This window comes from Patella vulgata, chromosome 8, assembly GCF_932274485.2.
Source record: "Patella vulgata chromosome 8, xgPatVulg1.2, whole genome shotgun sequence".
Lineage (NCBI taxonomy): Eukaryota > Metazoa > Mollusca > Gastropoda > Patellidae > Patella > Patella vulgata.
In genome coordinates this window covers 44,058,739-44,083,043 of record NC_065886.2, presented here as the reverse complement: position 1 = coordinate 44,083,043, position 24,305 = coordinate 44,058,739, and the positions used below count along the sequence as shown (strand labels likewise).

General features: G+C 40.7%; 1 protein-coding gene across 2 annotated transcripts in view; it reads right to left on the bottom strand.

Annotated features, from left to right (window-relative positions):
* Nucleotides 1–24,305, bottom strand: part of LOC126830351 (uncharacterized) — a 78,806-nt gene that overhangs the window by 18,895 nt on the left and 35,606 nt on the right. For both annotated transcript variants that reach the window (XM_050560728.2, XM_050560727.2), the window contains exon 3: nucleotides 10,095–10,338. In XM_050560728.2, coding sequence (XP_050416685.1) covers nucleotides 10,095–10,338 — 244 coding nt within the window. The remainder of the gene's footprint in view (nucleotides 1–10,094; nucleotides 10,339–24,305) is intronic.

Genomic DNA, 24,305 nt, shown 5'->3' with positions numbered 1-24,305 from the left:
GACATCACGATGTTGATCGGACACATGGCAATGTTCATCACGTTTACTACACTGAAACCATTCACCATTCCTGATAATGCCGATGTTGGAAATTATCTGATGTTACGTTTACACGGAATCAATGAGTTCCGCAAAATTATCTTGAAGAATGAATCCGAGTTTATATCTCGACAACTCCCACATTACGCCAACTTTTACTATTATTTTTTTTTATGAAATCGTCATTTTCTCACGTTTTAACCAACTTATAATCTCAATGGAATCCTCAAACTAACAAGAATTACAACGTTAGTTCGTCATACATGTAAGAACCATCGAAATATACTACTGACAGTCAATTACTCAAATATACTACTAATAGTCAATTACTCAACCTGAGTGTTTGTCGACACGGAAACTAAATCTTAGACATTTCATTTAAATTTAATATAAATCTGAAATATAAACGTAACAAAATTGTACTTTTTTGCAGGTCTAAAAAATGCAACTTAAATCCTGTGCGAAATACCTTTTCACAATATGGCCGAATGATTGGTACCAAGAATAGAGGATCATGGGAGGAAGTATCCGATTACCAGCTACAGTACTGGGTATACAGACAAATAAAGTCATGGATACAGATACTATGATATGTCATAATATTCATATCACCGAGAAGAACTAATTGTATGCGAATATATACTCAGTAGAACTCACGAAAAGGGCATTCTGATATAGTTACTATACATTTCAATACCCAGGGTCACTAAATGAACCAACCATTTCCTTTCCCTGTCTACGTTGACTTGTTAACCTGGAGGTCCCTTGTTAGATACTGGTGTCGGCCGAGAAAGTTCATCGATGTTTTCCGGCGTAGTTCCCACTTTATTAGTCTGCCAGCCAGCATGGTAGACCAATGAAAACAATCGCCCATAATTTACTATACAGTAATGAGCTGATAATGCTCATTACTATTGCTTCGGGAATATTATTAAGAGTCATCTATAGACCGAACTTAACAACGTTTCGGTACATAATTCAATCAATGTACAGACAGATATAATTATTTTGATAATTTTAAAATTTTCAAATAATATTCTATGACACTCTTCGTGTCTGATGGGGACTTCTATAGTGGAATTATTATATACTCAAAGGAAATAGACTGGATTACAGACGTAATAAAGTTTCTGATTGCATCTTCTCGAAGAGCTATTGTTCGTAATCCAGGAAACTAATAGGGATGTAGATATAATGTACCAATACCTCTGATGGCAGATTATAACGACCAATAAACAGTAAGGTCGTAATGAAACACGATTTTATCGTCCAAGGGATTTACCAACGACTGTTATATAACACCATAACTTTCTTTTGATCATCAGCTAACAATCTTCAACCAGAATTGAACCGCAATAGTTATAAATTAATTGCAGTCGCTATACAACTTTTAGGTTTACACAAATTCATTTTCAAAAAGAAAGCAGAGACTAGTCAGCCAATTCAGAAAGAATAAAAATAATCGCTTTTGTTAACAGTAATGAATTGTCCCATTCGTTTATTTTAACGGGTTTCAAGTAAGTACTACAGGTATATTCGCTCGAGGTTAATTAGACCACCCACAACACCCCCCACCCTACATTGTCTTTTTGTTTGCCTGGAAGCATGAAGTCCTAGCAGAACCGTAGGGCGTTAAACCCCATTTCATTTCTGGAAGCATGATTCTTTTAAAGCTGGCAATAATTAAATAATGGGTGTAAATCAAACTACAATTTGAATACGTGTCAGAGCGCCATTTGCAAACCACATATGGCGAATGATTTAAAATAGTTATGGTTAAATTCAATTCTCATTTTCAGGACTGGTTTCTCCTTTTCAGTGGTGCAGGCTGGAGGGCCGTAAACGATCCCCTGGCAGTTGGAATTCAATATAAGAGTAGGCCGTAGCGCCGCTGCCTGGGCAAAATTTCCCTCATAGCACACAGTATGGCGTATGCCCGTCTTCATTAGCTCAGTCGGAGCTAAAACGTAGGACGTTAAACCCCATTTCATTTCATTTCTTTTTGCTGTATACAGTTAAATTCACAAAATGTTAAATTTAACATATCTATTTTTGAACTGTATTCTATCTTCTATAAAATGTTCATTAACCAAGGAACGAAGTAAGAATATTTCCATTCTTCAAGGACACTAACCCGGTTCGTTAATAATTTCGTGTACATCTATCGTCTCTAATTGACCTGACAGACACCCAAAAATCAACAACATTGATTGTAAAACAATACGAACATTTCCATTAGAAATTACCAAAAATACACTGGTTTCCATGACAATACGTCCAAGACAAATAATATCAATTTTCTAGTACTGGGGAAAAGGTGTTATATGTATATTCTTTAGTAGATCAAGTGCTTTTTCAAGATGTTCTTTGTGTGAGTCAAAAAGCATATGGGCAATACTTGTACATGAAGAACAATACTTTAAGATTACAATAAGCTACTTTCTAAATAATGCATATTTTCAGATTTACCAATAGCAAGGATCCATTTTATAAGAAATACCAAAAGTCAATAGAGCAATGCATTGATTATAATCAGTTTAATGATTTTATGAACACAATACATTCACAGAAGTATTCTCATTTGTTTTAAAAAGATTTTTTAGAAAGTTAAAAGGTGGCCTAAACCAACATTTTCACATTCTTTGTTGTTTTGATTGTGCACAACCGGACATTCAGATCAGGGCTTATCACACTCGGCCGGAACTGTCAAGAAAACTAAACCATGTCTACATTAGCGTGTACATTACGAAACCCTGTTAGTTACGTAGAGTAGTAGTCGGAAATACTAATGTCTGGGGTAATTCAGTTTTCTAACATTCCACACGTGACCATAGTAGCGGTGATGACTAATATTTTATGTATTTAAACAGGCTTTATGTAACTAAATCTGCCTATTGCAGGGTCTTTCTTTGGACCTTAAATGTTATATAAATTATTAATTAGACATTTATTAACATGACTCCGATTTTAAGTAGATTAGAACGGTTCGACCATTTAATGATTTAATTTAAAAATAGAGAAGCAAGGATTAGACTCGAATGACCAGTACGGTGGTTTTGACCAGTACTGTGGTTTCGATCAAATCACACATCTTTTTAATTTTTTAATTAATTTTTACATTAACATTGAAAGATCGAACTTTGAAAATAAGCAATATTCCTTTCGCAAATTTAAAGCAATTGATATAGAACAGTTTATCAGTGAGGTAAAATCATCAAATTTCATGGAAGCCATAGCCATCAAAAACATCGACAGGAAGATGGATATTTACAATAATTCTTTATTTTCTGTTATTGATTCTGTCCTCCCTCTCCAACATAAACGTGTCCGTGTTCGTCCTGGAACAGAGTGGTATACGCCTGAAGTCGACACCGCCAAAAAAGCTCGTAACTCCGCAGAAAAAAACTTGGCGTAGCAAATTCATACAGACATTTATGACACACTTAGGCTTAAAGTAAAAACTCTCATCGAAACCACAAAAACTGACTTTTATGCAAATAAAATCTTAAGCAGCACAAACAAACAAAAAGATCTTTATAGAGTTGTGAATTCCCTTTTAGACCCTAATTTTGGAAAAATCATCCTGCCAACAGAAAATTGTTCTGATTTACCAAACAGATTTGCCGATTATTTCTCCGACAAAATATCAAAAATCCGTAATGATCTCTCTGCGAATGCAACTGCCGAAGAACTGAGCCTTTTGACCCTATTACTGATGTGTGTCCTTTGAGTAGTTTTTGTGAACTAGATGAACTGAACTTAACGAAGATAATCAGATCCATGAAATCCACTTCCTGTTCGCTGGATCCTATACCTACCTGGTTCCTTAAAACCCACCTTGAAGTGTTCTTACCGGTCATATTGAATATTATCAACGCATCGCTTAAATCTGGAATATTTCCAAACCCGTTAAAAACTGCTTATGTGTCTCCACTCATCAAGAAACTGTCTTTAGATCCAAACATCGACAAAAACTACAGACCGGTCTCAAACCTTAGCTTCTTATCTAAAGTACTCGAAAAATGCATAGCTGAACAATTTAAACGCCATCTTAGTGAACAGAATTTACTTGACAAATTTCAAAGTGCCTACAGAAAATTCCACTCCACTGAAACTGCGTTATTGAAAGTTCACAACGACATCTTAACATCAGTTGATAATAATAAATGTGTACGGCTGGTACTTCTCGATTTATCCGCAGCTTTTGACACGGTGGACCATGATACCTTGCTGTCACGTCTTAAATCTGAATTCTGTGTTCACGGTACAGTGCTTGAAATGTTCCGTTCGTATCTAGCTGGTAGAAGGCAGTCAGTGTTAATCCATGGAAAACTATCTAACTCGACGGATGTTAAGTATGGTGTGCCTCAAGGCTCAATTTTGGGTCCAATCCTCTTCACCGTTTACACGACTCCGCTCGGTTCAATTGTGCAAAGGTACGGCGTTTGTTTCCATCTATATGCTGACGATACGCAACTCTACATAGCATTTGAACCATGCGATATTAATTCTTCGAAGGCAAAACGTGAACAGTGTATCAGTGAAATTAAATGTTGGATGCGTACTAATTTCTTGAAACTCAACGATGATAAAACTGAGTATCTCCTATTAGGAACAAAATCTTCTTTAAGTAAAGCAGAAGCGGGGGGTGATACAAGTATACAAATCGGTTCCCATACTATCTGTCCGGTTGAATCCGCCCGAAATATTGGTGTACTTTTTGACGATTATATGTCTATGAATGCCCAAATTAACAATATCTGTAAACTCTGTTATTACCATCTAAGAAACATTAGTAAAATAAGGTCAACCCTCACTATTGATGCCATTAAAACTGTCGTAAACTCCCTAGTAACATCAAGATTAGATAATTGCAACTCCCTTTTAGCAGGAATACCAGATGTTTTAATTGATAAACTACAAATGGTACAAAATAGTGCAGCAAGGCTTATCACCAGATCAAAGTTTAGAGAGCACATAACCCCTATTTTAATTGAATTACACTGGCTACCTGTTTATTTTAGAATTCAATATAAAATCCTTCTTTTAGTTTTTAAATGTCTTAATGGTCTTGCACCTCTTTACTTACGAGATTTACTTGAATTATATTCTCCGTCCCGAACGCTTCGTTTCTCCTCTGATCCATTAATTTTATATTCTAAACGATCAAGACTCAAAACAATTGGTGATAGAGCTTTTAGTGTACAGGCGCCAATTACATGGAACAAGCTTCCATTTTCTATCAGAAACGCTGTGTCTCTTTCTGTTTTTAAAAAATCTGTCAAAACGTTCTTATATAAAGAAGCCTTTAGCTTATAACGATTTTAATTATTTGTGAATCTCTTAGTAATATTTTATTTTACTGACTTCTGTTATTTTGTTTACTAAATAATTTATGATTATATTGTTTATCTGTGATACTGTTTTGTAATAATTTATAATGTGTGATAATTTATAATGTTTTGTAAAGCGCATTTGAGCACCTAGTGAATTGTGCGCTATAAAAATGTTCATAATAATAATAATAATAATAATAATCTTGTCAAAACTACAACCATTTATAACTTCGCTCAAAATAAAGTAATTTGTAGGAACTTTTCAACATATTCGTTTTGCATTTTATATTTTTGAAATATTATAGCGAGAACGGTAAGCTCTTTATCTAAATGTTACATAATGGCCCTTTAAGAAAGAAACTATACAGCATATATATACACACACAACAGCGCAAGATGGACATTAACATTATGACAAAGATCACTTCCTTTGACCCGGGGCCCAGGATTTCTAAGTGATAGATGGACTGTACCCGCTATTTATTTATAATTTTGAGCTACTTTAAACCTACATTTGCGACCCAATTCTTGGACGGGAAGAACGAAATCAAGCTAATTACTGCCTTCGTTAGTGTTTCAACAATAATTATCAGAAATGAGAGTAGAGCCTAACAATATCTCCAATTGTTTAAAGGCAAATCTTCACAGTGTTTAACCTTGTATATTGTGTTACGCCCAACAGTCTTTATTTTATAACACATTATGTAAAATTTGAGACCCTTATGAAGATATTTTTTAAGTTTTTGAATTTCAAGGTGGAACATGATATTAAAATGATTACAATTATGACTTTGGTAAGGACCTATTATAAACCACTATGTGGATTTGTTCACAACGTCACCATTGTCTACAACGTTTAGCATCAATGTTTAAACACATCGAATACCCCAGGTCAATTAGAACAATAATCAATATGAACAAATGTGTATGGTTTCCTATTTCTCGATAATATATTGATGAATATCTCTAATTTCTATCACAGAACGGGTTAATGACCGTAGGAGACGACGTGTCTTGGTACCAAACAGATACAATCCTTGGATCATTAATGGAATCGCCATAAAGAGGAAAAAATCTTATTGAAATATCTGTTTCTCTATATTCCTGTCGAAAAGGGTACTTTCTTTTAAAATTTTAAAACATAAAATTCCCAAAGATTTGATAGACAGATCGGATTTTGGATCGGTTCCTAACCTATTTTATAAAGTTTAGTTAGATTCGAATCTGAGTCAAATGCTTTCGGGGTCGTTTAGATTGATGACAACCGCTAAAAATAAACAGAAAATAGCAAAGACAAAACACATTCACTGTATATTCTACAAATTTCAGTTTATAGAAGTTAAATATCTCAGTAGTCAGGTTGTCAGTGATATACCCGAGCTGGAAAAACGAAACCGAGAAATGCATGTCCTGTAAATCGATGACTATAGTATATTGTTGCAAATGAGTTAGACCACTCCGTCTATCGTACAGTTTTTACTCTATGTTTCGGGTTAGAATCAAGTTGTCGTTTCATAGAATTATTCAGTAATATAGGATCCTCTAAATATGAACTTTATAGGGATTTTTTTTATTCTATAAGTAAAGGAGCAAAGTTGGTACCCATAGGAATTCCAATATTCTCACAATAGCATCTATGATTTGTGACAATATAAGCACAGTTGTATTTCACAACTAAAATATGATACTATGAACAGAATTATTTTTTCTAAAAATACACTCACGTTAAAATTGAACTAGCCCTTAAAATTGAATTAGCACTAACGATAATGATTGTATAAATATGAACTCTTGTGCTCTAATCTAGACGCCCATTTTTTTAAAAAGGGAGATCAATAAACATTACAGAAATAAACCATATTGTTTTAGGTATTACTATTGACAGTAATAGATCAAATATATGTTAGAATGACAGATAGGGCACAATGCATATCTTTTCTTCACGTTTAACCAAGGACAAAATCATTCCTTTCTTAATAATCAGCAATCTTAAAGACACGTCTTGTCTTCTCATCTCCACATAATTGACAATTTTATGTGGGAGAGGATTTGATTTTTTTTAAACGAGGGTATGGCTGTTATGAATATTCTCATAATACCAAATGCATTAAGATCACAATTACGCCACAAGATAGTTTGTCATCTTAAGACCAAGGGTTGGTAGAATGGCCAACCAACAGCTGTTACTTGTTGTTAATCATGCTTTGTAGGACATCACCGAGTTTCAGAAATAACAATATTGTTTTATATTGGTGTCAATAAATGTTTTCTGTACTTATTAAATGCTTTGTATGACATCACCGATTTTCAGAAAGACCAATATCGTTTTATACTGATATCGTTAAATGTTTCTGTACTTTTTAAATGCTTTGTATGACAGTTTTAGAAATACCAATATCGTAATATTTTGTTGTCAATAAATGTTTCTGTATTTATTAAATGCTGCGGTTGTAGGACAGATGGCTTCAAATTTTAAAATGCCAAATTCAGATGTCTCAAAGAACTAGAACGGGTCTCTGGTGAAAAGATTACTTATATATGGACGGTTTTACATTTACAGAGCGCATTAATTCAATAGACTAAGAAAAGGTTATCCCTTTGTTGTATGCCTCTGGAGTTTCTCCTGAGACCACCAAAGCCAAATAACTTTCTACTGAGTTGTAAATGTAGTTGCAATCGGTTGTCACGTTTGCTATAATACGAATCATAAAGGGGATTTACTAAGACATGTATCTTCTCGTTCTAAAGAACAATTTATCAGCATTTGTCACAAGAAAGTTTTCTTTAAAAATCCGATACAAGAGGTGAACTTTAGAGTGAGAAACATTATCCCTGGTACTAATTGTGGTATTTGCTAGTGGTAATAGGTGGTCACCAGAAAGACCAACAAGATTATACTCAGGCAAGATCTGACGTTTAACATAATAGAGAATCATTACATTTTGTTATGTTTGATAGGATAAAATTGTTATTCCTGTGTGCTCTTTCCGAATAGTACATATCGTTTTATTTTGTTATGACAGAAAAAGACACTATTATGGATCAGATTTCCTTTATACCTTTCATTCTACATGATTATATCCAGAATCAAAACACGGACAACCTAGACGAGGACGAAACTCATTATTATTTGCAGCTAAATGGATCTTCGTAGTTTGATAGTATGAAATTTTTATTTTATGGGCTTATCATTTTATACATTATATGATAATTATAAAACTGTTATATGAATTCTGTTAAATCACAAACATAGTGACATAAACGTTAAAATAAGAATGAATAAGAAACTGTACCGACAATAATAATTCTATTATAGCATCCTTTACCAACACCAGTCAAATACAATACAGAACTAATTTGGGATAACAACTTGACATCAGTTTAAGTAAATACAGTTTAACGTTTTATTTTATGTGCAACAATCGGACTAACGAAGACGGGCATGGACCATGCAGGGTGATAAGCGGTGAAATTTTGCCTTGCCAGATGCCCCCCCCCCTCTTTTTCTAATTCCAACAGCAAAAGATTCTTTAACGGGCACGCCAGTACCCATACGTCAACTCAGGTTTTAGTATCATCCGGTCTAGATCTAGATCAAATCTCCCTGGATCCCGAAAAGATATATAGGGTTTAAATAGTGTGTGTAGTTTATATATTACGAATTCACAAGCAAGCCGTTACCCGAAGTGAATTTACAAGTAGTTTTGTGGCAATCTTATAAAAACACAGACCCTATTTCGTTTCGTATTTTATAGTTCAAAATTTCGTTTTACTTGTCTTTACTACACTAGGACCTGGAAGAGTTGTTATCATTGACGTGTTCTGGGTGATGTGGGGCATTAGCCAATGAAACGGTCTGTTACGGCGAGCTTTTGGCGTGAGGTGCATGGAATTGCGGGTATTCCACTAGAAACATCAATGCTGATTGGTTAGTTAAATGTCTGATGTCAGATCTTCATGTAGTGTAGGCTATCGAAAGTATAAAATATAAACGAAACGAAATATAGATCTGTATTTTATTCAGATTGCTTTGTAGCATCAGTAGTTAAATTGCATCTGGTTTTACGGATGAACCTAGGTTATTTTGCATAATAAGATATATGAGATTCCATATCCAAATAGATCCCAGACATTACCAATATTACTAGACCTAAGTTTGGATGTTTTGGAATATGACATATTAGCAGCTTTATATAAAAGGTCTGATTATCATATTTAATCCCCTGCTCGACCTTTAAAATAGAATTATCAAAACAACTTTTAACGCTGTTGTCTGTTCGTATCCTTATAATAATCACAGACGCTTTTATAGTCGTCCAAGTTTCAAAGTCAATTTTCGGCATGGTCCACGCGTACCGACGTTAAAACATTTTAGCTCAAGAGTATTAATTTTTGGACCAAAATGTTTTGTTTCTTTAATAAAAGTATCTTTGATTGTATATGATCCAAAACTCTTTCTAGCTATTGTATAAATGGTAATTAAAATCGTACCAAGACGTACCCTTGTGGAACGCCGAATAAAATATCTCAAGATGGTTTGTGTGGCAATGAAACAGACGAAATGTTAAATAAACAAATATAGCCCGGTGCAAAGTAAAATTGACAAATCCACATTCCCAAACTGCCCCCCCCCCCCGAAAGGTTAATAGTAAAACCAGATGGCTGGTATTGTTTTTCTAGTTTTTATCTTCTTCCTATTTGATTCAAATCTGAACTCACCTTTGTGGTCAGCGTGGCACTGTGCAGGATGTCACCAGGCCAAAATAACTGTGATGCTACTGTAACAGCTGTTAAACTTAAACTAACATTTCCACCAGCATCAAATGTGGTATCCAAATTGTGCTCATCATGGAAGACGTATTTACGGACGGCATTATGTAACAAAGCCAATATTATAGAGAATCCTCCAAAACCAATTAACATCAGTAGAGCTGTTTCATGTTTACTTAAAACTGCTTTCACCCTGAAAAAATAAATAAATAAATATGTGACAGATATATGAAATGCACACCAAGTCACAATATATGCAGATATGTCTGAAAGTAATGGTGTGAAAAAGTGCTCCATAACTTTCACCAAATTTTTTATCATATAAAATACAAACGTTTATTTAGATGCAATGAGCTTATTGCAAATACAGGCAACTCATCCAAAAGACAACTCATCCCAAGACAACTCATCCAAGTGTAAGACAACTCATCCAAGTTAGAAAACAACTCATCCCATATTCTGTTCCCGATGTAAAAAAAATCCTATATGTACGAAACGAATCGCTGTTATCACTAATAATTGTACAGTTAGTCCCAAACGTCTTGCCATTTTTAAATAAACAAAGAAGCATAGACCCCAAGTTGCTAACTAATTCAACAGGACAGTTTATAAAGGTTCTCGAAATATACATCTTTAAGTAAATACAAAATAGAGTCTTTATACAATAGGATTGGATGATAAATGCAGGGTGTTCAAAACAAAATGTGGATGATGAACAGACGGACAGACATGGGTGCATAAAAAATACGCAACATATATGTAACGTGTATGAATTTGGTTTACAATCCCTTCTGACCACCCAAACCTAAAATGCATATAATTACATATAATTGTCTCTAAATAACAATTTTATTTATATATTTTATCAAGTATGCTCTGTGTATTCTCGTTTTATTACGTCAATGTCTTATTGTCGTGCTCTATAATATGAAGAGCCCCAGGGAAGAATGATCCAAGTCACTTTTTTAAATGAATCCCAGTTAATGGCGCCATCTGGTAGAAAACTGTATAAGCTTTCTGTGGAACAATCAATTTCAGGTAAAAACGACCGGAGTCACATCGAACCAAGGCCCTTCTGAAATGGCCTCCCGGACAAATACGTCCATCGTATCCTTTATTTGACCTTTATTTGGCTGAAAAGTGGAAGTCAGTTGTACAGAAAATTATAATTCGTATTAAACATCATTTTGAAGTTGTAATTAAACCCACTAGTTGTTCTATTCCCGTCAAGCATTCTCGTCGAAAAGTCTGTTTTGCCTTTTAAGCGAAAGGACAAAAATGTGATTTAGATCGTTCTTCCCCAGGACTCTTCATATGTCTTTGTAAAGCGCACATGAGCACATGTATGTGACAGTTGTGCGCTATAGAAATGTGTATAATAATAGTAATAAAATTATTCGCGGAAAGGAAAGAATATTTTCCCCTTTTCTGCCAGTAAGCTAAATAATGTGACCGTTAATAGGACTTTAGTGGGCGAAGCTTATGTGCAGAAAAAACCTAAGCCAAATCAAATTTCTTAGCTGCATTAGTTACATATATCCGAAGTTATTACGAACATGATTAGATTTAGGGTTGTTCTACGGAAAAGAGCATTATTTAGAGAGACTGGACCGTACGATGCAAATAGAGTGAACTACATAGCGGTGATTCTTCTCTTGTGAATAAATCAATTCCATGTGAAGAGGCTACACAAAAGAATTTATTCCTCTCGAGGCAAATCTTAAACGCTGTGTCAACAAGTTATCAAAGTCCAATAGCACGATTGCTGGATTTAACTTCAATATCGCATAAATGTTTTAATAAATCCATGGTCTTTGTTGTTTTCTTAAACTGGGATTTACAGCATATACCCCAAAACAATAAACCCAGTCTTCTTTAGCTATAAAGACGACATTATCGTACCGTCGTAGTTAACAAAACCAGCTATACTACAAAGGACAAATAGCTCAGAGAAAGGAGTATATTACTATGTCTAAAATACGGATGGTTTAATGATGTGTTCGGCTTGAATATCTGGTGAAGAATACTCATTATGCTTGATGGCTTGGTTCCCGTGAATATTGTTACGAGCCTATACCTATAAATGAGATGCGAATGGATACTTTGTTTCAGAAAGCATTCTTTAAATTAGACCGGAGATGATCCGACTGGATATTTGATTGGAATCCAGTCTTGCATTAACGGCATTACTAAAATTATTCAAATCGTTTTGGGGAGATAATCTGACTGGATGATTTGATTAAGAGAGAGAGAGAGAGAGAGACGGGGGGTATGGTTAACATCCACTGAACATAAACCTTGTCCTTTCGGAACTAATATATGGTGCAATTTATCTAAATTATTCACTTTTTCAGAAGTGGGGGGAAATCAATGATCTAAAACGCACATATAAGACTACTCGACCTTCCAGTACTTCCTCATGTTAGTATTAGACTGCGTTAGGACAACTTAAAGTTACAATTTCATATTTTCTAAGTCAAAACATAATTATTTCTATGTCTTTTGCTCAATAGGTTGTCAACTCACTATTATACGATCATAGGTTATCTTTCTCACACTTAAACATCTTCACACCGGAAATAATAACACATTTACCTCCCAATTACCTCCCTTGTTTTCCTATTCCCCACCATGGAATAGCTATCTTCCAACGTTTGAATTTGAAGTTAAAAATGATATTTTTGCCAATTTCTCAACTGGCAATAGTGAATTATAGGATTAATAGGATTATTCTTTAACAAGGTAGGGCTGTTTATAGATACCATCTATTTTAGGGCTTTATTTTAATACATTTTAAAAATATAACTTAAAAATATGAAATTGTAACTTTAAATGAACTCTTAATTGGTATCCGCCCTCACACGAGAATCGGTCACACTCTCCCGGAAGACCTAATACCATTTTTTATTCGGCTAGATTAACATACTGTTTCGGACACATAGATCGTATATTGCGGAATGCAAACCGTATAATTGTCTAAACCACAACAGCCTTTAAAACGCTGGAAGGGTTTTTAAAACACAGTAATTATACCAGGAACTCTTAAAAGGTTACTGTGCATTTTGCTAATTATAATTTCCACCCGCACCTTCTTGGTGCCAATTTTCTCTAAAAGCAAAATAATTTTGATCTAAAAGTAGGGACTGATGTAAATTATAATTACAAAGCGTAGTGCTCGGGGCCTTTTGGCATTAATTCTATAATTCCTATTTTAGATATACAGTGTAGACAGACTCAAAAGTCGTACGATGTTAATAATTGACATTTCGCCATCTTTACGAAGTCAAATGCACTCGGGCGTCTGAAAATGATGTCCGCATTTACTACAAACATCAAGATACACCGTAGTCAATTATCTGCATAATAGCTAGTTAATAAGAACGGTAGATATTTGATTAATCACTCGTCGTACTGAGAAAATAGACTTTTCAAAGACCTCAGCTTTTCGTTATCCTATTACCCAGATTTTCCCGCCATAAGTGACGTCTGGTATTACAGGCAGATTGGAGAGATTGATTTTGTGGAAAGATCTGACGCGAGACAAACACGCGCCTCAAGCTACGTATCTGTTCTCGCGAGATAAGGTAGCATCTTGACTATTAGATGACATCTGTGTTGGGTAGAACTGTTAAATACTCTTACTTTTAACCTTTCCGCTCATCTCCACCACTTATTATAAATCTATTAATTTACCGGCTTCAGCCTAAGTGGACAACATGAGCCATCATAAACCAAATTATTTCGCATTTAGTATTTCAAATTTTCCCACAGATTCTATATATAATCTTGATTTTAAAGAGGGCCAGGAAGTATTTTCCTTCAATTAAAGATGGAAATAGATTTAGATATGTCACTTAATGCTTTCTGTTGGGGCGATAACTAACACAAATAAATTCTAATAGAATATTTCAAATGATAAAAAGAATAACTTTAAAAAAAAACCTGAAACTTTTGCTAATTTGTATACATAAGGAGTAATATCTTGATAAGCTCGTCAAAGTTAACAGCCAAAAATGCCTAAAAGTACAGAATAATGATTGAGGAGGTCAACAAACCCTGTTCTAATTAGAAATCGCAATAACGTTTAAATTATCAACTACGCTACTGATCCGGAATTTTGATTAGAAAAGACTACGGATGTCGAATATATCAGTTTATCTAACACGCTTGATTCATATGTGTTGTTTATTTTTTGCAGTGTATTTGTAGTTTTGTCCTAGTAGTTATGGAGGCTGTTCAGCCATTTTTTTTGCGCGTGCGTGGGCGCATGCGCGTGCATGCATGCGCGTGCACGTGACCTTGCACGTGCATGACCCCGTGACCTTGCAGGTGCGTGACCCCGTGACCTTGCAGGTGCGTGACCTTGCACTGAATGACCCCGTGACCTAATTCGTCATGACCTTGCACTGAGTGACCCCTTGCACGTGCAGTGACCTAGTTTGAGAAAGAGGGCGCGCGCGCGCGGGAAGAGAGAGAGAGAGAGAGAGAGAGAGAGAGAGAGAGAGCAGAAGAAGAAGAAGAAGAGAGCAGAAGGGAGAAGAAGGGGAGAAGGGGAAGGAAGACCAAAAGAAGGGGAGACAACTCTTTTACATTGATTAAGTTGGCCCTGAAAAGGGCCGTTGGCCTCACTAGAACGTGAGGGTGCGACGCACTTTATGTCGGTTGCGTCTGATGGTCTCCACTAATTCGGGAGGGGGTCTTTTCCTGGGAGGTGTTTTTAATACCTCGTCAGGTAAGACAAAGATATCGTCAGGGGTAATCACGGCAAGAGTATTCCCTCTGAGATACAAGAGCGTATCTACGTTGAGGTTTTCCTCGAGGCGAATGATGGGATCGCCGTCAGCCATTCTGATACTGAGAGAGGGATGGTCCGTCGTTTTATTACCGTAAGGACGAATCCATTTGACGGACGAGTCCATTCTTGGAGTGACGTCATAGGACGAATCCATTTGAGGGTATGACGTCACAGACGAGTCCATGCATGGAGCGACGTCACAGCGCTTAGCATAACGTGATGCAACGTTATACATCGTAGATTGTACGTTGGAGACTAAATATAGACGTGATGTAACGTTATACAACGCATGTGCAACGTTATGTCACGTGGGGTGTACGATATCGAACGTTTGATGACGTCACGGCATATGGGGGATAAAAGGGAGAGACGCGATAGGTTTGAACACTTTCACGCTATCACCGAACCGCGCAAGATGAGTTTTTCATTACGACCCGTCGATAGAAGATACAGTAGATTGTTCCGAACCGAATCGTTATGTGTGGACATAGACTTTTTGGAGGATTGGTCCCACGTTCCGGCCATAGATGTACCACAGCAATTACACGACACCTTTGAGGCCATCATTGAGGAAATTCGTCGAACCTTGGACGCTAGAGAAAGTGACTACGTTAGAATCGCCATCAGTCACCCAGGACTCAAATCACCTATTTGGTTACCGTTTCGTGAGCATCGTTTGTTAAAGGCCGAAGACCTTTTACAGAAAGTGGCTGCCGTATTACAGAGTAATGAAGAATTTCGACTGGATCAGCGCATGTCTATGAATATATGTCACGTGTCTCTTCCGGATGGCAGAGGTAGCGGAACAAACGTGAAGAAGAGACACTGTGCTAATTTCGACGAGTATTTAAAGAAAAAGAAATGCCTCGTCACCATCAAGAATGCCGACGAATTATGTTTTCAGCGAGCTATTGTCGTCGCTCGTCACTATGCCAACAAACAGGACACGCCTGAATGGGAAAGAGAAAGGAAGAGATTAGTCAACAACACAGGACCCCGAACATGGCAGACGAAGAAAACGGAAGCTCTCATCGAGGCCGTGGGTGGAACCAGGGAAGCTTGCACGGGGATGGAAACGTGGGAACTGTATGCCAAGTATTTGGGCCAACAAGGATACCAACTCAACGTTTTCTCTCAAGTCATCTTTGGTAAGGCGATCTATCGCGGAACAAAACACGTCAACGGAACACCAAAACATCTGAACCTGTATTTACACAGCAGACATTATGACGTCATTACCTCCATGCCCGCCTTTGTGGAAAGGTCGTATTTTTGTGAGACCTGTCAGGTGGGATACAGTAGTGCCGAGAAACATTCGTGTCACGTCATGTGCCAAGGTTGTAAGAAAGTGGGTCCACCCTGTCCACCCGATCCCAACACAAAGACGTGTTACCGATGTCATCGTGTGTTTATGAGCCGGCAGTGTTTCGACAACCATCTCGCTACCCGTTCCAGAGCCAGCTGTAGTGTATGTCATCGGTGGAAGAAATGTGAAAAATGTCAAAAGGAGTGGGACGTCATCAAAGCCAAGCGAAATTTGGAAGAACATCGATGCGGAGAATACCAGTGCTCCATCTGCCGAGAGTGGCACACGGCCGCAAAACAGTTTTGCTACATTCAACCGCTGAAATCACCCATCGACATGAATGAAGACAGAAAGACCCAAATCGACAAACAGCAGAAAGCAACGCTGACCCGCTTTGTCTTCTTTGACTTTGAATGCCAGCAAGATTCCGGTGAGCACATACCCAACTTATGTGTCCTGCAAACCTGTTGTCACTTTTGCCTCGATAATCAAGAACCCTGCGAGAACTGCGACATGTACTGGAATCACCAACGAGAAATTGTTTTTAAAGGTCAAGACACGCTGGACGATGTGGGAAAATGGTTTTTGCAACTCGCTGCTCACGGTACGGTGGTAGATGGTCGGAAACATGACAGTCACGAATCGAGTCCCGTGATCGCCGTGGCGCACAATTTCAAAGGTTACGACGGACTGCTGATTTTACAGACGCTGCACAAACATTCCGTGGCGCAACCCGAAGTAATTATGAACGGGGGTAAAGCGATGACGATCACTGTCGGTACGGTAAAATTCATCGATTCCCTCAACTTTTTACCGATGGCTTTACGGGACATGCCCAAGACTTTTGGCCTGCAAGAACTCAAGAAAGGTTACTTCCCTCACCACTTTAACAGACCGGAGAATGAAGATTACGTGGGCGCCTATCCTCCCGACACCGATTACGATCCAGATGGTATGAGTGTATCGGAACGAGAGAAGTTTCACGAGTGGTACGAACAACACAGTCACGACGTCTTTGATTTTCGTCAGGAAATTTTGGCTTACTGCCGCAGCGATGTAGATGTCTTGCGCCGATGTTGTGGTGTATTTCGCGAGATATTCCTCATGGACACGGGCATCGATCCCTTCGAAAAAAGCCTGACCCTGGCCTCTGCCTGCAGTCGCGTACTACGCACACACTACCTGAAGAAAGACACCCTCGTCGTCATTCCTCGAGCCCTGATGCAAGAACCGAAACCGGGTCAAGACTGGCATCGCTTCCAGCCTCGACAACAGTCCAACAAAGCCCTTCGATGGTTGGAATGGGAACAACATCGACAGACCATGGCCGCTTTCCGAAACCAGACCCCACTACCCAACATTCGACACGCCCGCAACGGTAGTGAATGCCGAGTCGGCCCTTACAGTTTGGATGGTATGGACACGACCACCGGTACAGTGTACGAATTTCACGGGTGTGCCTTTCACGGTTGTCCCAAATGTTTTCCGGGCCCCGTCCAAGACGTTCAACACAAACATCCCTACGACCCCTCTCGTAGTATGAGAGACTTGTACCAGAAGACCCAAGAACGTCACCGCCGACTCCAGGAACAGTACGGTATGCAGACCATCCGTGTCATGTGGGAGTGTGGGATGGAGGAAGAACGACGCCAAGATCCCGAGATGAACGAATTTCTGAGCGGATTGGAAGATCAGCAATGGCCGGCCCCCGAACCTTTGTTGCCCCGTAACGCTTTCTTCGGCGGGAGAACCAATGCCATTCAACTGATGGTCAACGAGTCGGCCGAAGACATGCGCTACATCGACGTGGTGTCTCTCTACCCCTACATTTGCAAGTACGGTACGTTTCCCATCAAGGAACCCACGATCGTCACACAGCCCGATCAAGACCAGTGGCAGCAGTACGAAGGGTTGATCCAGTGTTCGGTTTTGCCGCCTCGTGGCCTGTACCACCCGGTGCTTCCTTTTCGACGCAAACAGAAATTGGTGTTTGCCCTGTGTCGAAGCTGCGTCGACGAACACATGCAACAAGGAGAGATTGCCGAATACCAACCTTGTGATCACACCGATGAACAGCGAGCCTGGGTGAGTACGTTTGTCACCCTAGAACTGAAGAAAGCGGTGGCCCTGGGATACCAAGTATTGAAAGTGTACGAAGTCTGGCACTGGAATGAATTCAGCACCTACGATCCCGAGGCCAAAACAGGAGGTTTATTTACTGGGTACATCAATCACTACCTAAAGAAGAAGATGGAAAGTAGCGGTTATCCCGACACTTGTCACACCGAAGAAGATAAGACCCGCTTCGTGAACGACGTGTACGACACCGAAGGTATTCGCCTGGATCCCGCCTCCATAAAACCCAACAAAGGTATGCGGGCGTTTAGTAAGCTCCAATTGAACACAGCGTGGGGGAAATTCGGACAGAGAGACAACTTTCCCAAGACCGAATACATCACGGAGCCCAGCGACTATTTCGAGAAAATGTTGGACGTGACCCAGACCGTGCGAGATGTCCAGTTGGTCAACGACAATATGGTATTGGTAGAAACACTGAAAAAAGATGAACACGTCGCACCCTGTCCCATCACCAACGTAGTGATCGCGGCCTTTGTCACCGCCCAGGCCCGCTTGAAACTCTATTCCGTCTTGGAAAAGTTGGGAGAACGTGTTTGTTATTTTGACACGGACAGCGTCATCTACCAATACCACTCCACCTCATGGAATCCCCCGGAAGGTTCGAGTTTGGGTCAATGGAAGAACGAGTTGCCCGAGAATGTTACCATTAAGGAATTTGTCAGCGGAGGTCCAAAGAATTACGCGTACAGGCAAAGTGATGGAAAAACTGTCTGCAAAGTCCGGGGATTCACCCTGAATTATCGTGCCTCCCAACAACTCAATTACAACATCATGAAAGAGAATGTACGGCACGTCAATCAAAACGAACCGCTTGTCATCGCCAATCCGTTCAAGATTTTCAGATCACGTGACCGACGTCTCTGGACACGCCCCGAGAACAAAAGATATAAAATCGTGTACGACAAACGTTTTGTTCAATTTAACGACGATGGCCAACCGATCAACACTTACCCCTATGGATACTGACTTTCGTGTGTCAGGGCGATGGCGACCAAACAGGGAAGATGACGAACCGGCGGAAAATACAGATTTGATCGAGAAACTAAGACGACGATGGCTCAACTTTCGGGTCTGCAACTGTTACTTACCCATCATAGAGGAAAAGCAACGCGAGGAGTGTATCGGCTGCAAGTACGAGCATCCCAGTCAGAGATACCATTCGTGTCTGGGATTGGGCGTGTGTTCCATAACGGGCGTACCCTCACATCCCGTCGACGATTACAATCACTACCTCTGGGTGGACGAGCCGAAACCAGAAGACATCGATAGCGTGCTCGGCAGTATGATGGACGATCCACGGGACCGAGTCAAGAAGTGGGAGGATGAACAACGATGGCGAGAAGACGTCGACGAAGCCTTGAAAAAGTTTTGGCGTGTGGTTCCGGGATTTAAGATGGTGTTGATCAAACGCAAAGACGAGTTTCTCGAACCCAAAGACAAAGAGAATCCCATACGACGGTGGATAGACGAGTTACCGGAGAAAAAGAAACGATGGTCCCTGGATCAAATGGATATCAACGTCATGTCCGGCAAGCTGGGAGAAGGTTGGGAATGTATTGGCAGACATCTAGGAATCAGAGAAGCGCGGATCAGTCAAGCCAAGATGAGTCATCCTAACAGCGCGCGCATGCAGATTTTCACCGTCTTTAATCAGTGGCGACAAAAACACGGTAATCGAGCCGACCTGGTGACGTTGTTGGAGGCCTGTCACGTGAGTGAAGCCGTCATCGATTGGGAAGAAGTGCAAAAGTACGTGGAAAGCCTGGAAATCATAGACTAGACACGAACCAATAGAAACAAAGGAAAAGAAAGAACCAATCAAAAGAGAGTGACGTCACGGCCAAGACTATAAGAAGCGAAGTGTCAGAATCAAATTTCATTCTGCTCTCGATGGCTAGTCAAACTTGTTTCTCTTGTAACAATGTCGGACACTGGTATAGAGACTGCCCTACTCGTTCCCAACAACAGCAACGAAAACCAAGACAAGACAGACCAGCTTATGGCTCCTATGGAAGTTGTTACCTCTGTGGAGAACCAGGACACTGGGCACCCCAGTGTGGAAAACGAGCCGAAGCCCAAAAAGCGAAGAGTGACGAAGAAAGAAAAGACACTGTCAAAAGAAAGTGTTACGGAGTCAAGAGACCCACCGACGACAATCACAAGTGCCTCAACTGTGGACAGCTCGGTCACGGCCTGCTCGAGTGCCAAGAAGAAATCCAAACAGAAAACAACTTCGAAGCCGTCACCAGTCGCATGTTCGACAACAACATCGATGTGCCCAGAGACAACACCCGCAGTCAGCGATACTGGTACTGGTGTGGAGAAGCGTTCGAACTCTACAGACGCTACAAAGAGAAAAAGAAAACAGCCGACGAAGCTTTCCAGTCCACCAGTTATTTCCCCGACTACCAGTGAAACCAGTGAAACCAGTGAAACCCCGAAGCCGACCGTTCTCTTGTTGGCGGAGAAGGAAACAGACAGTTTTTCCCGAGCACTTATCCAATATGCGGGTCCGAGAGATATGACCGAAGTCTTGTCCTATCCCCCCTGTTTCGATATGAGCGAATGGGTACCCGTCGTCGTCACGTTTGCCGAATTGGAAGACTGGCACCCACACGATTCGATGCAGAAGTTTTTGGGACATGTGTATTGGATTCCTCGCGTCCTGCGAAACGTACCCTGGCTGCGACAAGAGATCCTGAAGAGACAACGTGATAACTAACATTTTTTCTTTTCCTTTGTACTATAGGCCATGTTTTTTGTATTTGTATTGAATGCCATGCTATGTTTGTATTTTTTGTAAAATAAATTCTGTTCTTGTTTCACTCCATGTCTGTTGTTCTGTGGTGGGCGCGAAGGTATAAAAGGCAGGGGAAAAGGGTAGGGGGGAAACAGTGCAAGATGGATGTGGCGTTCAAACACCCCTTTACCATGTTAGTCAGCGGTCCAACGGGTGTTGGAAAGACGGTCTTTGTACAGAAATTTCTCCAAGCGTCCCTGTTCGACATCCCTCCCCAGCGCATCGTGTGGGCCTATGGGGAATGGCAAGGGAGTTACGATCGCTTTCCTTACACTTACGTCAAAGGTTTGACAGACATTGACGACGTGATGGAGCAAGTCAAGGGTCCACAAGTCTTGGTCGTGGACGATTTGATGGGAGAAGACACGGAGATATTGCAAAAGTGGTTCACGAAAAAGAGTCATCACCACGACACGAGTGTCATTTACATTGTGCAAAACTTGTTCGACAAGCAACAGCGTACCATCAGCCTGAATGCCCATTATTTGGTCTTGTTCAAGAATCCCCGAGACGCCTCACAAATTGGCGTGTTGGCCCGTCAGATGTACCCCTCCCACTCCAAGTATATGCAGGAAGCTTATGCCGATGCGACGAGTACCCCTCGCAGTTACTTACTCATTGATTTGAAACCCGATACGCCCGAAGCTTTGCGTTTGAGATCCAACATTTTACCCCAAGAGGAACCACCCATCGCCTACGTTCAAAAAGTATAAAAGGGGGACCTGTCACTCGACTTGATTCTGTTAGTCACGATGGCTCGTACGAAGAATACGCAGCGGAAACATTCGCCTCCGATCCTTCCCAGAGCGACGTTCCCGACCCTGGCACCGGACCTTCGTGATCCCACGGTACGAAGGCAGACTCGTCCGAGAATGAGGGCACCCACAAGACAATGGCTGCCCTCGTTGACACCACCTGGGAGCCCCATGTCTCCCTTACCGGCCACGCCACCACGTCTCACCTTACCGGTCACACCTCCACGCCACACAAGATCCCCTTCTCGGTCTCCCTCGCCGATCATTCGTCGACCCCGAAGAGAAAAGAAGAGTTCTATGAAAGGATTGAAGTCCTTTATTCGCAAGTTACAACATCTGACTCCCGATATGGCTTATGGACAGTTGGTCAAGAAAACGGGTAGGGCACGTCTTGGATTGTTGCAGTGGTTCAAGTTGGCGGCCAACCATTTGTTGAATGGTAACATTCAACCATTGCATGCCCAGCACAAGAAATGGGTGGAACGAAATCGACAAGTGTTGAGCCAACTGACCGAGAGAAACATGCCGACGGCCGAAAAACTCTCTCTGATCATGAAACCTGGAGGACGTGGGTTCTTCGGGGGTGTGTTGATTCGTATCTTGCTGCGATGGAAGGAAAGACTGCAAGAGGAAAGAAACAAGAAACGAAATAAATTCGTTCGACGGAACGTTCAGCGCGGAAGGGGTCTGAGTCCCGAGGAGTTGAAACAATATCAAGCATTGCTTCGCAAATTGACTAATCCACGAACATCACCCGTCGTCAAACAGCGACTTCTCAATCAACAAGGTGGTGCCATCGGTGCATTGCTCGCTATGGCCCTCCCAGCTTTAGCCCCTTTGGTATCTAAACTATTGGGATGACAACATGGTGGTAAACATCCCTTCATAAGAAGGGGCGAAAGAGCGAACGCTATGGCCGCCGAGTTATCTAGATTATTTGGGGGATAAGGGAAAAGGTATAAAAAGGGAACCGGTGAACGGCCCCGAGCTCAGTCATGGACACACTGCGGTACCTGTTGAACACTGCACCCAAAGACCGACCACTTCTGCTCGAGGCTCAACCCATCGTCGACGGTGTGTGTGAGTGTATTGGAAACCTGATTCGCGGCAACGTTCCTGTGACCAAGAACGTGGTCAAACGTTTGAAAAAGGACGCCCCCTTGTTACGACGTTTGGGCACGTCTAAAACACCTTGGAAGACCCGTCGGCGACTTCTGAAGCAACAAAAAGGGGGATTTTTCAAGCGGTTGGCCCGGTCCTTTCCGAAAGATGAAATTCGCCAAGAAAATGAAACTGGTGCCCTTCGACGGTCCCACCGACGTCAAACCCATCGAAGTCAGACAAGTGGAACCCGCATACGATCGAGATCCACTGGAACAGGTCGTCGAAAATGTTTACCAAGACATGCAACACGTGCTAAACGATCCCACACTAACCGACGAAAATAAAATGCAACGATACGGACAATTGTTACAACGTTTTCAAACGATGCAAAGGAAAAGAAAGCAGGTCATTCCCTTGTCGGACGAGAACATACCCGAACAAAAAGAAGAAGAAGCAACCGTGGTCTCGGAGGCCCCCATCCTGGAGTCGGTCCCCCGGGTCTTTCAACATCGAGCTCGCCTTTTGTTGAAACACCTGAAGGAGAAAACACCTTGGTCGTGGAACGAGAACTTGGAATTGGTTCGGAATGGCGTACCCGTACCCGGCACCAATGCCATCGACATCGTGAACGATTTGGTTCGTCGGCGAAAGAATACTCAGGCTCCACTGGGATGGTTTGGCGTGATGCAAAGTTTGAAAGTCACGAACGTACCGCGCGAAGCCATTGGCAATCAAGAACGATGGAACGTGTTGTCCACGCCACCCACACGGACTCCCGTTCCGCCGCGACGCCCGAGAAAGAAGAAAATCTCCAGTACCGATACCCCGACTACGAGTACACCTACTGGGCGAGTCAGATCTACATCTACCAAGCGAGCCCGATGGCTCCCCTTGCAAAAACTATAAATAGCCTGATCACATGGAACCCGACAGAAACATGGAACGAAAGCTGAAGAAAGTCTATTACGACCCGAAACACCCGGCCGCTTTTGGTGGAGCCCTGGGTCTCCACAAAGCTACCGGTGTGCCCTTGGACAAAGTCAAAACATGGTTGAAACAACAAAGGCCGTACACCTTGCACAAACCACTGAAAAAGAAATTTTCTCGGACTCCCACCGTGGTGGCCGGCATAGATCATCAGTGGCAAGCCGATTTGAGCGATATGTCGGCCTTGGCCAAACAGAATGAGGGATACAGGTACTTGCTGTGTGTCATCGACGTGTTTTCCAAGTACGCGTGGGTGTTGCCCCTCAAAAACAAG